Here is a 14,914-nt window from a genome sequence, read left to right as displayed (position 1 = left end):
CCCTATCGAACCCCCTCGTTGCTGGCAAGGGAGGATGAGGCTGTGGGCTCTAGCCACTGCAGGGTGAGGCTGGGACACCACGGGGAGAAGGGGGTGCAGCTCACGGTGGCACTGGGAGCAATTTCGGCTGATTCAGAACAGCTGCTGCGGCTGCCCGAGGCTGCCCCCGCCGCCCCCTCCTCAGGATCCCGTGAGGACAGTCCTACCAAATTCAGACCCCCTTTCCTTCCAGCTGGCCTGGACCTTAATTTCCCCTGAAGTCCCAAGACCTGAATGCCACATCGCATTGAACGCAGATGGTGGTAGAACCTAAGCGAGGTCCTTATTTGTTCTCCCTTTGCCCCGTGGGACATTGTCCCTAGAGACTTCAAGAGTGTCCCCGGCCAGGTTAGGCCTTCTGAGATGCGGTAGGACCCAGGGGAGGTGTGTATGTGGCACAGTCAGGGTGTTGCTGCGCCCTTGTCCCTGCTGGGGTTTGTGTGTCTGCTCCGTCCCTCACTCTGGGAGCCCAGGTGGTCGGAGTGGGGTTGCTGACCCAGATGCCCTCGAACAACAGGAGACCTGAACGGCACAGCCTCCAGGCCTGGCCACTGACCGTTTTATTGTTGTTGTGTGATCCCTACGGGATGATTCTTGTAGGAATCCCTCCAGTCGTTCACCGGCCCTGCTCTCAGAGCCCCCAGTTGTTGGTTTGCACATCCCTGATTACTTACCCAGGAGGCCAGGGAATCAGAAGTGTGGAAGGCCGTATTAGGAGGCCTTATCAATGCCGACTGGTTGTAAATGAAGGTAGAACATTCTGAAATGACAATTGAAATCAGAGAGACAAAAATGAGGAAGAATCACCTAAAAATGGAAAGGGTGCCTCCATCCTGATTAAGAGCGCCCAGTTTTCTGTAGTTGAGCTCCGGGGCAGGCAGAGGGCCAGCCCGTGCTCATTCATTCACCTTTGGGGATGGCCTGACTTGTGAACGACCCACAGATTCTGAGTTTTGATTCAGGAGGTGCTATAGAGAAGTTTTGCTCCCATCCCTGCGCCTCCATCTTGTTTTTCCCTAAAGGTAACCACTTTTATTAACTTTATGCTTGCCCTTCCAGTGTTTTTTTCATGCAAATAATCATAGATATGATTTCCCATGTCCCCCTACATGAAAAATAGCCTAATACTGTGTAAATACACCATCCAGCACCTGGCACTTTCCACTTCACGGCATGTCCCGAAGACCCCTCCATACCCACCCGCAGAGAGTGTCCACGTTCTTTACGGCAATGTGGCGTTCCATGGCGCAGACTTTACACTCCGGGCTGCTCTGTCCCGAGGGACCTCAGCCATCTTCCTCCTTCTCTTTGCCACAGTCTTCAGTGCACATGAGGGAGGAGGCTGGCCAGTTTTGAATAGCACTGCTCATTTAGGAAAGCAACTGGGCTCTAGAGGAAAAGAGAAAAGGAACTCATCCAAGGTAAAAATGGTCCCGAATCGAAACAAAGTGACCGAGGTCAGCTATGGTGTGAGAGGACCCAGCCCTGGCAGGTGACAGCTCGCTGGTAGTATTGGTCCGTGCTGCACCTGGTGCTTCTCTCCTTTCCTGAATTCCCTAATTTAAAGGGCCCAGGCATCCAACACGAGCGAAGCCGCACAGTGCTGGCATCCACAAGGACTTGGCCAAGGCCATGGTGAACCTCTACCACCATGACCCTGTCCGTTCTCAATTACCCAGGGTGCAGGCAGAGTCCTTTGTGAAGCCCCAGACCCTCTTGGGTCACTTGTTTTTGTGTTCCAGAACTAAAATTTCTTTCCTTTTGGTTTGTTTTTTTTTTTAATTTTCTATTGTGGAAAATTTTCAAATATACCAAAACAGAGGCACCAATATAATGAATCCCCATGTACCTACCACCAGCTTTCAACGATTAGTATTCCTTTTCCATCCATCACTTCTGTCCCACACTTCGTTTTTATACAGTATTTTAAGGCATACCCCAGACATCATATTTTGTATACTAAAATTCCAGTATATATGTCAAAGAGATAAGAACTTTTAAAAAACAGAAGCACCATGTCATTATTATACATCTGGGTCATTATAAGGTACAGGCTCAGCATTATCAATTTGGGAAGTGGTTAATTAACTAGGATATGGCTTTCCACCTCCAAAATCGCCCATATGAACATCTGTGGAATAACATAAGGGGAACCCATGTCTAGAAGCTTTGGACTGGCCAAGTCCACTGTAGCTAACAGAGTAGGCATTGGTTTCATTAAGTGGATGTGGCAAATTGAAAAAGCCCCCTAAACAACATGATTTCCCTCCCGTTGTCACCTCTGGCTCCCCTCCCCCCACCTCTAATAGGTCCCAGCCACGGAAAAGAGGAATTAGATAGAGTGACAGTCTTAACGTTGAAGCTATGAATCATTGTCTTTTCTTAGGAATAAGTTGGTAGTTCCTTAAATAGAGGATGAAAAAAAATTTTTTTTTCTTCCTTTTGCCTACAAAACAGGATGTGGAGTAAGGAGATTTATCTTTAATCATTGGTAGATATTACCAGACACCTATCTAAAGCAAAATTATTCTTTCACCTTGAAAGTTTGGTCCATTGTGTCTGGGACAATTTTTCATTGTGGCCGTGGTGGTCTCCCTGTTACTGAGTATGTCCCCAGTGGTGAGGCATGAAAGTGGCGGTGACAACTTCCTTTCCACAGTGCCCAGCCTGTGCACCTGACCACAGACCAGCTTAGAAAGCTTAGCCCTCCATTGTCACAATGCTGGGACCATGACCTATGGTTACACCTCAGTATCTCTACCTAGGAAAACCTTCACTTCCAAGTAAACTTTATATAAATGCTTCTCATAAAAAACAAATCTAGGAATAACCAAGGTCTACACCTTTCCAGTTGAAAAACGGTCTCCTCTAGAATGTCCTGGATATTGTAGGTTAAAGATGTATTATTTTCAGCGGATCATGCTGCCGAGTCTGTGCCCAGGTAAATCTGAGTTATTTTTATTCCATGGTGTTGTTGCAGAACAATTAAATAACCAGTGGAAAAAACAACAAATTTGTTTTCTTCGAAAAGCACTTGTATTCTATTGTCCAGTAGAGGAATGATTGTGTATTACATGACCTCATTTTCTTTGCAGCTTATGTGAGTATATTAAAAGCTAGTTTATTTTTTTCCTTTGTGTCTCTAAAGCTTTTTTTTTGCCTTTATCCTTTTTTTTTTCTCTTTCACTTTTTTAGTGTCAGATTCCTCCTCCTCCTCCTCTTCTCTTTCAAGAACCGAATCTCCTCTCCACCTGTTTGTGTCTCCTCATCTTCGTTCTCATCCCAAACCTGACATCTTTGTGTGGCCCCCTGCAGCTCATTCATTCAATGACCCAGGTCCCCGCCAGGAACCCTCTCTGTGTAAACATGGTTTATGGTTTTTCCTTTCTTGTTAGACCTGCTTCATTTGCCTGATGTTTCATTTTCTGATAATCTTCCTAACTGATAAGCTGGATAGGAAACTCCATCAAATTTATCTGAGAGAAAAATCTTGCCAATTTGAAAATCCCAAAGCTGAGTGGGTCAGAAGGAGACATTGGTACCCAAGTTCCAACCTCCTCTTTGAAAAGTGAAGTAGACCTATTTTGAGCAGGATACAATGCCTCTGGTTCTCAGCTACTTGTATGCTTTCCTGGAGTTAATATACATGCATAAAAATCCCATGTTTTAAAAAGGCAAATTAGAACGTTTTGCACATAATTTATTTCTATATATTTCTGATTTTTCTATTTAGAAATAATATAACAAGCATACAGTGATCAAGGTGATATCGTAAAGATAATGGTCATAAGCCCTTTAAATTTGTGATTCTCAAACTTTACTGTGCATTAAAATCGCACAAACAGCTTTGAAAACTGCAGATCCCCGAGCCCCACCCCTAGAGTTTACGATTCAGTAAGCCTGAGCTGGAGCCCAGGCATGTGGATTTATAGAATCCCCACTGGGGATCCCCCCGGCCAACGGGTTAGGTACTTCATCTTGAGAAACAATGCTCTAAATTGTTTTCCATTTGCAAGGAAAGAAAATACAGGGTTTGTGTGAAAACCTATGAAACTATTCGGAGAAATTGGACAGTGTTTTAATCTAATCTGGCTTTTAAATAATACGGAAATTTCAAAGTCTGTTTTATGGTGCTCGGGGACCTGTCCATTTAAAAAAGAAACAAACAAACAGATTCCTGTATTAAAATGAAACACTGGTTGATCAAGTCCTTAAATGGAACTTAAATGTGGGTCTCACCAGGAGGGGCCAGGCTTGCCTCCTTTCACTCATTTGTTCAATGTTTGCTTCTGCAGGACTGCCAGAAAATTTAATCTCTGTATCCACGATTTATAAGGGCTCATCCCTGTCCCAAATGCTCAGTTATATGCCAAACAAAAGCTCCTAAGGGGAGCCTCTGTCAGAAAGAACCACTTTCTCTAATATGCTCATCTTTCTGATGGCTACCCTGCTGTGTTAAACTCACACACACACACACACACACACACACACACACACACACACACAGAGTCAGGCAGAAATGAGACTATCCTCTAAAATAAATCATCCAAACCAAGAAACACTCTGGCTTTACTGAGCTGCATTTTAAGTGTTCTGAACTTGGCTTTCATGGCAATCCTGGCTTTATGAAATGCAAGACGAAGATAATGTTTATAAACTGCTTATGTGGTTTTTAATCCATTTCTTAAAATAGACATTTTCCCTTTAATACAATGCCCACGGGCAATTGCCACCTTCAGCTTTTCCGGAAAAGTTGTTGCGCACGTTGCCTTTTGCCCAGTTTTCTGTCTTCAAATGGGATCTAGAACAGCATGATAGATTCCCATGGCCTGGCCACTCCTGTTGCACAACAAACCCACCTACCTCTGCCCCCTGCCAGTGTTTATCTTGTCACATCCCAGAGAGCCCTGAGTTCCTTTAACCTTTGAAGGCTGAAGTCCTGACTCTTCCGTGAGACACCTGATACCCGATTAATTAGTAAATTGTTAGGGGCGATGAGCACCCACTGGGTTTTCTGCTGAATGTGCTGTGTCCCAAGCAGGGCTCAGTTGTTTATTCTTTGTGAAACTCTGAGTCATCTCCTGCCCTTAGGGAGTGCCTTGCCGGTACCCAGGTGATGTGCCCGAGAATCTTTTTCTCCCCCATAGCTACCACATTTAGAGAAGCATACCATATATTACCGATAAATGTAAAATTTCTTGATTTAAAGTCTAATGAATTTGAATCCCGACTCCTTTCCTGAGGACAGATAGCCAAGGCCTGAAGTTCTCTGAATTTCTCTCTCCAATCCTTTGACTTCATAGGAGCGAAAACTAGCCCAAATCTACAAACTATCGGAATCATGATTAGGGTTAATGGTGGAAAGATCTGAAAACCGCTTGTTTGATTATTTTTCCCTTCCCTTTGGAATTTCCTGCCCTGGAAACAAAACACATTACATGAATTCGTCAGCTTTCATGTGCTGGGTGAACATTTAAATGTAGAGGGAAATGCCCAGTTGGCCTTTCTTTGGTTTCCAAAAGAAAAAAAAAAAAATTGTTAGTGGAAAAACATGTGTCACTCTTGAACTGAAATCTAATTTGAGACAGCCAGACTTACAGTTGGAAGGTTATTAGAACTCTATTTGCTTTTTTAGCCTTAATTTTGATTTTTCAAATGTTTTGTTTCTTGGTTTTAATTTTTGATTTGATTTGTTGTTCCAAGGCAACTCTCCAGAAGTATACTTTCATGGTTTTCCCTCCCTTTTTTCAGTTAGTAAGTAGTTTACCAATCTATCTATTAACCTTTCTGAGGGTCTCCAGAATCACGCTTCCCTCCACCATGGAACGTGTGTTGTAGTTGTCCATCGTGGGGAATGCTGAGATGACGTGGATGTGAAGCTGCCACCTGCTTGCTCACTCTGCCACCTGGGGCCCATGTCTCCTGAGATGCTAACGCATCCCCCCCACACACACTCTACCCCTCCCACTCCCTCACCCCCCCCGCCCCCCCGCAGCCTGGGTTTAAGCACTGGGGAGGCAGTACTTCTCTGGGAGGGATTACAAAGGAGGCAGTGCAGGAGAGAAGTCCAAGTCAGGCATGCGGTGGATTGGCCACAGCCCCACTGGCGCTGATCGGAAGTGTGAGACACTCAGCCTCCCCAGTGCAGGTCATCTGTGAATTTGGGGTAGAGGGAACCAGTTGAACCTTAAATTTTTTTTCCAGTTCAAACGTTATTGCTATGTAGAAAAGCAACTCTAATAATTAATTTTCCTTTAAAAAGGCGAAACAGACATCGTGAAATATAACCTGCATCTACCCAAACTGAAAGGAGACTAAGCAGTTCCCCGGGCGTAGGACTGATACTTTCGATGGTGTTCTTTTAAGGAGGCATGAGTGAGTTATTTTTCCAAGGATGTTTCCTAGACTGCTGATTCTCTGCGGTCAAATATTTTTGAGCGATATTGCATCTCCCTCTTAGAGACTGACAGTGCATATTGGCGCATTAAAGGCTCTGAGAAGTCCTGCAGTTTAAAAAAGTCAAGGCTCTGAAGCTTGACCTCTTGTTCCCCAGCTAATTTCATCATTTTCCCACCCTATGGAATCCATGTTCCAGGGGCTGCATTTTGAGAAATGCTAATGTATATAGTGATCCAGGGCATTGGAATGATCTGAGCCTTTACTGCTTACAGCAAATATTCCTCTCAGGGAGATGACTTCCTCCCTCTGAAATCCAGCTCAGCTTAGATGTGACTTTATTTCTGGCTTTTAAAAGTGTCCATACAAATAAAATATTTTTAAATGAATAAAAGTCCGTAGTAGAAGAGATATGTTTGGTATTTTCATCACATTAGGGTTCTTCAGGAAAAAAAAAAAAAGTTTCACTGCCAGGGTTCTTTCAAATCAGGCTCCTCAGATACATTAAAAAGATTTGATTTTTCAGAAAGTCGGGTAACATTAAAATCCTCAGGCAGCCCTCATTAGTTACAGCGAGGCTTGATGCATTTATACAAGGGACTTAGTTATCTTCCATGGAAACCACCCCAGCTCTCCACTGTCAGGAAAGCTAGGTTCAAGGACCAGTTCGGCAGAAGAACCCAGGCAGCTCAGTTACTCTCCCTGCACCTTAGCTTCCCTATCTGTAAGGACGTCAGTCTACTAATTCTGTTTATGCACGCCTTTATGGCATGCCAGGAGCTCATACTGATCTCCGAGCCTGGGTCAGGTGCCCCCTCCTGAGTGCCTAAGGGCAGCTGTGGCTCCCGCAGGGAGGTGGCCGCCAGGTAGGAGAAGCCCTATTGGGACGCGCTCTCCACTCCTTAGACCTGGGGACCCCAGGTGTCCCCACTCTTGAGCGTTCTCGCAGTCATTATCTTGGAGGAAAATGCGTGTTGACATTTTATTCGCCTCTCCAGGAAGGTGCTAAAATCAGGAATGCCGACTTGGGTGCTTGGCTCGGTTTCTTCTATCCAGTGATAGGAAAACTGCTGCTCTCTTTAGGAGCGAGTAACCCTGGAGAAGAGAATAAGCAGATTCATGACAAAACACACCTCTCAAATGAAATACGGTTGAGGAACAAATTCAAGGTCGTTGTTTTTTCCCTCTTCTTTTGGCTAGCATTTCATTATTGACTTTGCATTTTCTGACATTTAAAAATGTATCTCACGATCAGGAAATGACTAGTCAGTGGGGTGTACATTTCACCCTCTGCTCCTGCTTAACAGAATAAAGTCAGGTTTTTAGAATCTGTATATGAAAGGGCGCCTGGGTGGCTCAGTTGGTTAAGCGACTGCCTTCGGCTCAGGTCATGATCCTGGAGTCCCTGGATCGAGTCCCGCATCGGGCTCCCTGCTCGGCAGGGAGTCTGCTTCTCCCTCTGACCCTCCCCCCTCTCATGTGCTTGCTCTCTCTCATTCTCTCTCTCTCAAATAAATAAATTAAAAAAAAAAATAAAGTCAGGTTTAAAGAATCTGTATATGAAAACGTTACTCCAGTGATGACCCCACTGCTCTTGAGGGGTGGCAGTTAAAAAAATTCAGCCCTAATGATTCGAGGATGAGCCTTTTCTTGCTATTTTAATGAAATTAAAATTAATTCTCCCCAATTAGTTCTGTGGTGTCTTTCTTTAAACGAGATTGAAGAGAACTTTAGTAGGAGATTGACGAGTCAATAATAAATAGCACGCAGATGGAAGTTAAGGAGTGTGTGTCCAGTAATGAGACTGTCACCCAGACTGGGGAGGCTTTTCCCAGAAGCTGCATTCAAAGACAAACTTAGCCTTCCCCAGGCACTTGAGTCCAGACACACAGCCTCATGAATATGCAACAGGGAGGGTTTCTAATGGAAATGAAAGCATCTGCCTGGTGTAGTCCTCCAGAAGGTACTGTCTCCAGCCCAGAGCCGGCTCGGCTCACTCCAACAGCTAGCATCTTCCCGCATGCTTGTGAACGGCTTCCCGCCACGCTTCCCGTGTGCCCACCTGGCCCTGCCAACACCCGTCAGCAGCATGCCAGGCCACCCCCGCATGCCCACTGGTGGCCCTAAACCCCAGTCTCCGCCCCCCCCAACCGCCTTAGTGGTGCTCCTTCCCTAAAGCTTTCCCCCCTTCAGGAGAAGACACATCCTGTCAGGTTCCATGTGCTTGATAGTCTGTTAAAGTCACATGGAAATTGTGATCTCGTCTTGAGACCGTGGGTTTGGCTGTCCTGATTTACTTGGCTGTCTTAATCTCTTTCCCACTCCGTGAAAAAGGGAAGTAGCTCCTAGAACGGGGACCAAAGTTATTCATCAGAGGAACCCGCAAGCAGGAGAGGCCTCATTGTCCGTGGGGATCGGGCAGGAACGGCGGGCACCTGCCAGGCGCTGGGGTTCCACGCCCCTATTACACTGGCAGACCGCCTCAGAGAGCAGGGAGGAGCGCCCCCCAGCCCAAGTCCGCCTCCTCAGAGAAGCAGGACTGCCTCCAGCAAAGATGGGAATTGCCCTAACACCCATGGGGGCGGGGGGGGGGGGGCAAAATGTTTAACGGTTAAAACCAAAAAGAAAGTATAGAGACAACGTGCCTAGCTTGGGGCTTGATGTGAGAGTGGACCGTCCTCGCTGGCTCCCGAGCTGCTGCCTCCTGCAGCCCCGGGGACGTTCTGGTTCTTCGAGCGCAGGCGGCAGGTGAGAGAGGGTCACCGGGCTGCCTGCAGTCTGCAGCGTCGGACTGATTGTACTTTCAAGCCCTGTCTTGAGAAGCAGACGTTCTTTTCCTGTTAAAAATGAAAAACTGTAAGCAGAGCTCTCTAGCAAGAATGCTTAGTCATTCCAATTGCTGTTCAGTATTCGGGGTCCCGAAGAGGTGGACCTGCTGCCTCTTCCTTCCCTGTTTGAATGGTCTGGGGGGCACAGCTTCTCAGAACTGAGAGCCGAATAAAGTCTAGTGACAGATAATCTGGAATCATTTCAGAACTGAGGGGCAATAAGTCCGGAGGTTCATCAGCCAGAGGTGGTTATGGAGCGGCTCTGTTTCTTTTCCGAAGAACGTGGGGAGCACAGGTATCTGCTGCTGTGGGATTAGCCAGGGAGAAGGTGGGTGCCCAGCAGAGAGAGGGGACTTGGGGCACGGCCACGTGCTCCATCATTCCATATCCGTGCACACCAGGCACGAGTTAATGCTGGGGCTGGGAAGCCAAGAGCAGCCCAAATCCCAAGCAAACTCATGTGAGATGTGCAGTGAAGGATTTTCGTTGCACATCATGTAACACTTGTCCCCTGTGCCTGGACGCTGACACCTGCCCAGGCACCAGGTGGGCAGAGATTGATCTAAGATCTAGTCTAGGTACGACACGCTGGGAAGCTGCGAGGGGAGAGGGAGGTGCACTCCCTTCAGACGAGAGCCGATTACCCAGTGCCACCAGAACAGTCCGAAGGACAGCTAGACTATAAATAGAGGCCATGCATCCAGTGACCATGCTTGTGAAAGTAGCCAGGCCATGTCTTACGCCTTGTGCCTAGCAAGGTTGTGGCCTCTGAGATCCCTTTGAATGGTGAGATGGGGTTCACATGCGATTGCGCCCTCGGAGGTCCGTGTGGGGTCGGCCACAGGGGTAGCAGGCTTTGGAGAGAGGATTTTTGGGAAGGCTCTGGCTGTACCAGCAATCTGAGCGGGCTGCTCCTGGCGTCCCATTTGCCTCGGGGTTTCTCAACAGGCTTCAGCACATGACAACAGCCTGGGTCAGAAAACCTCAGGAGGGGTTCAGAGCTCGGACTCACGGCTTCCTGAGGTCAGTGGCCTTGGTTCTGGGTCCTCTCAGCCGTGGGGAGCTGCCTGCCCACTGCAGTCCCCGGGTCCTCTCTATTGCCTTCCCATCCTCCCCCATCCCTCCAGACGAAAACCCTGGATGTAGGAATCTGAACAGTTCTTCAGGTAGCACTTTGCCTTTGGATCAGGTGTCCAAGATAACATTTTCTTTAGGGCATCTGGGTAGCAGAGAAGAGAAAGCAGTTGACTTGGGGAGATGCGGATCTGCTCAGCACCAGGGCATCTGCTGCCCCCTGGACCATTTGGACAATTAGGTCACAGAACCTGGACCAGATTGCCGGGCGCGCTCTCTGCCGCCTGCACCAGCTCTCGGTTCAGTTGCTTTGCAGAGCCTCTGTGCCCTGTGGCTGAGGGCCCTGGGAGAGCACAGCCCTGCTCGGCCTGCAGGGTTACGGCAGTGATAAGCACATCTCGAATTAATGTGGTAAATAAGAGATGCTCAGCAGCCGGGCACTCTCCCCGGCTTACCTGTTGAACCTGATTACATGGAAGCTCATTCCTCCAGAGTCTTGGATTTCAAATTAGAAATATATCTTACATTCCTCCCTCTGATTCCTTTTTTAAGCCTCAATTTGTCCATTTCCCTTAGGGTAATAATCCCTTCCACCCCCACGTACACTGTAGGGATACATTTGCTTTGGTGAGAAAGACAAGGGTTGCTTTAAAAAACAAATGTTGGTTAGAACTAGCATTTCTAGTTGTGTACCTACATAAATCAAAATCTATTTTGGTAAAGTATCTATTTTGGCACTTACCATTTCAGTCCTATGAGACAGTCACTTACAGGCTGTTTTTGTTTTTGTTTTGTTTTAGATATATCCATTCTGATTCATAATGATGTTTATTTTTTCCTCCAAATTCTAATCGTATGGAAGAATTTGACTTATTGTATTATTGCCAGGAATAGTCAACGTTAACTCTTCAGTAATGTGGCCCTTATTATTAGTCACCTGCTATTGTTAGCAAATACCCGAATGCTCTAATATCTGTCCCTAGTTTAGAACATGAAGGGTCTCTGCCCTTGCGAAGCGTGTGTTAAAAGGGATCGACTAGGAGGGAAACCCGCAGTTCCCCTCCATATTTAAATGGTGTAGTTATATTAGAGACGGGGAAAGTCACGGAGTGAGGTGCAGTGTTTAAGCTACTATGTGCCACAGTCATTTGCAGTCCGGGCGGTTGGAGGTGAGGACAGCCACGCGGAGAAGCCCTTTGAGACAATGAAGATTCTGGCCTCTGAGTCATTGTTAGGCCAGGAGAGTAGAGCACACAGACATGCTTCCAAAAGAGGGGACCGACCACTCTCTTCCAGACTTCAGACAGTGACATGTCTGGCGACAGTACTCATTCATTCTGCAAGCGTTTACCTCGTAGCTCTCATGGGCCTGGCATGGTCAGCCCCTGAAAGCACCTCCATGTGGGGCCTGCCTCCTGTCTTCTAGAACCACAGTCTAAGAGGAGAGACAGTGACGTTAACAGAAAACGGTGTGGTCTGTGCAGTGGATAGCCGTACCCACAGGGAGCTGGAGGAGCACTGAGGATCCAAGGCCCACCTCCTTCTTACAGGGGAGTGACAGGGAGAAGAAACGGAAGGCTCACGGCAGCCTCTGGAGGAGGTGGTGCGGGAGCTGGGTGTGGAGGCTAGATTCGGAGTTAGGCTACTGTTCGAGTCCTACTTTTGCCACCCACTGGCTGTATGACTTTGGACAAATTCATAAGCTCATTAAATCTCAGTTTTGTTGTCTAAAGCATGCAGTAACATCGTTAGCAGCCTCACAGAATTGTTTAAAGGTTAAGTGAAATATATACGTAAAGTGCTCATTGGACTGCCTGAAACCTGCCATGCTATGTTCACTAAAACTGATAATCACTACTGTCATCGTTTGCCAGACCTTATTCACAGGGAACCATGTTATTATGTGAATAATTAGTTAATTTAGTTGTGTATAGCTATCACGAAGAGAAGGGACTTTAACAGTGGTTCTGATTAATTTGTTTGCAGACCAAATAGTGAATCCAAAAACCAAAATTAGCCCCTCCAAAAGTCACAGGTCCTCGTAGCAAGGGACCCATAGAACCTAGGAGAAAACGGGTTGACTTTTTCTTCAGTATTTGTTTATTATTGTTAGTTGCAAATGAATTAATGGCGAGGTATTTTAAGCATTTCTCAGTTTTGATTTCCAATGTGGCAAAAACATCAATACATATAACCCATGGAAGCAAAATCTCTGGCAGGGGTCTCAGGGACTCTGCAGAGTCTATAAAAGGATCCTGAGACCAGGAGAATTGAGAATCAGTGTTCTAAAGAACAAGATCTTCCTGGAACTCTGTTCCCCAGGGTCTCAGGGCTGCAGGGAAGCAGGGGAGCTCATGCTCCCTGCCTGGCGTGTGTCGAATATTCCTGCAGGCTTTTCTTGACCAAATGTTAGTAAAAACTGCTTTCTGTCTCTCCAGGTGGTTGGGTCTCCCAACCACAGAGCGAAATCACCTAGGCGATTAGCAAGAGGCCTGCCCTCCCCACTAGAGTTAGTGATGGGGCCAGCTATGACATCATGGTCTTTTAAGTCCCCAAGGAATTCTGACCCGAAGCCAAGGTTGAGAACCACTGTTCAAGGCAGGCGATGAGAAGGCGAGCCAGCGTGGTGACATCAGAATATACAGCAACCTTGTTTATTTAGCTGACAGTTGCTACTAAAGTTCTCAGGAAAATTGTATCAAATCCTTGTTCTCAAAGTTAAAAATTTCTTTTCCATGGCAAGTCCAAAACAAAACAAGACCAAAATAATCAACAGCAGTCTAATCATTTTGCTGTTTTGATTTTTTTTTTTTTTTTTTTTTTTTAAGTAGTCAGACACACTTTGTCTAAGCAAGGGTCAGTCCTTAGCTGAGCTCCGTGAGTTCTGGATCATAATGGCATCGACTGGCGTCTTTTAACTCGGCCTCCGGTTCCTCCTCCCGTGTGTCCTGGTTCCCTCTGCAGGACTCACTGTCCATCCCCAGAGGCGCTCTCCTCTCGCTCGTCCTCGTGGGTGCTCTGTGTGGATTATCCACAGAAGGCGGATTCCCAGTCTGGTTTCTGTCTGCCTCCCGTGAGCCCCCTCCACCAAACCCCCGCTGAAGGATCTGAGTGTATTTAGAGGTACCCATGTTTCCTTCATGTTGGAACAGTCAAAGCACAATATGGATGGCCAGCCTCTTGCTGCAAATACTCTCAAAATGAATAAATTGTGGCGCATCTCAAAGCCCCAACAGAAATTATTTTTATGCGCACAATTTTGCCTTACCCAGAGTATAACCAGCTGGGTTCATTGGAGTGGTCAGCATTTGTCTTTATAGATGATCACTACTTGAAACCTTACAATAAGTTGAGAGTTACCACTCACGATGTCGGAACGTCTCTCTCCATATTACACTTGTTGATGAATTAAAAATGAAAGAATGCGGCCAGTGACATAAATATCAACAGTTTGCAGTTTGAAATGACTGAGACGCCTGCTCTCAGCTCTGAGGCCACACCTCCAAGAGGGAGCGTGGGGGGAGAGGTGAGGAGCCAGCCCCCTGTGGAGGGAGTGCACTCCAGCCGCCAGGACCCCGTGGAAGGGCAGCAGGACGAGGAATGAGTCATTTGATTTCTGAATAGAAGTTCCTTTACCAGCTTCCTTTGACTAGAGGATGTGCTTGGTCTGCTCCTCTCCTTAGCCGCTTAGGACAACGAGCTTTGCCCCCGAGGCAGACGGGTACCCCTCCTGAGCCCAGGTGCCTTTGCTCTAGCCCATCCTCCCTTAGTGCAACCTTGACAATGGACATCTGCTTGTACGTAGGGCCAACGTGTGCTCTTCCTCCTATCCTTAGGTCATGTCCTAGAATGTGGTTCCAAATCTAGGGGTGTTGGCCAGCTCTCGAAGGCCAGGGAGAGGAATGGCAAGTTGCTGGGTTTGTCTTGAGAATGGTCTCCTCCGTCCCCAGGAGGCGAGGATGACTCCTCCCCCTGCCCCCCAGATGGCTTCTAGACTTAGGCCCAGCCGGCGTGCTGTGTCACTTGCCTTTGTAGCCCTTCATTCATGCCACGTTTCCGCATGAGCGTCACGGCCGTGTGTCCAGCTCTCCCCCTCTCCTGCCCCAACACTCGCGCTGTCCGAGACTGAGCTCCCGGACGGAGCCCCTCCCACAGCATGTGCTCTGGTTGTTGACTAAAACATTAGCTCGAGCGCAGGATGGAAACTCCCGTTCAAGGCCGTAATGATTGTCTGTATTTCTTTATGGACATACAACTTGGAAGCATCATGGGGGAAGGAGTGTGTGTTCGTCTTGAACTCATGTCTGTGTGTGGGAGGGGGCGGGTGGATGGCTGGTTGCGTGGGTCCGTCCTTTTACTTCTGATGCCGTCTTCTCGAACCCCCCCCCACAGGCTCTGTCCACGCCACGTCCGTGGCGGCCTCCAGAGTGGAGCAGGCACTGTCAGAAGTGGCCTCGTCTCTGCAGAGCAGCGCCCCCAAGCAGGGCCCGCTACACCCCTGGATGACGCTGGCCCAGATCTGGCTCCATGCAGGTACTGCCCCACCCCCACCCCCACCCCCACCGCTGTGCCGACGC

At 47.5% G+C, this 14,914-nt stretch overlaps 1 protein-coding gene across 6 annotated transcripts in view; it reads left to right on the top strand.

Moving 5' to 3' along the window:
• Window positions 1-14,914, top strand: part of TTC7B (tetratricopeptide repeat domain 7B) — a 246,829-nt gene that overhangs the window by 187,900 nt on the left and 44,015 nt on the right. For 3 of the 6 annotated variants that reach the window (XM_032405780.1, XM_032405784.1, XM_032405783.1), the window contains 2 exons: window positions 5,743-5,793; window positions 14,730-14,870. In XM_032405780.1, coding sequence (XP_032261671.1) covers window positions 5,743-5,793; window positions 14,730-14,870 — 192 coding nt within the window. The other 3 variants (XM_032405781.1, XM_032405782.1, XM_032405785.1) reach the window with 3 other exon arrangements.

Source organism: Phoca vitulina, unplaced genomic scaffold (assembly GCF_004348235.1).
Source record: "Phoca vitulina isolate PV1807 unplaced genomic scaffold, GSC_HSeal_1.0 scaffold7, whole genome shotgun sequence".
Classification (NCBI taxonomy): Eukaryota; Metazoa; Chordata; class Mammalia; order Carnivora; family Phocidae; genus Phoca; species Phoca vitulina.
This window is presented reverse-complemented; position numbering and strand designations above follow the sequence as displayed.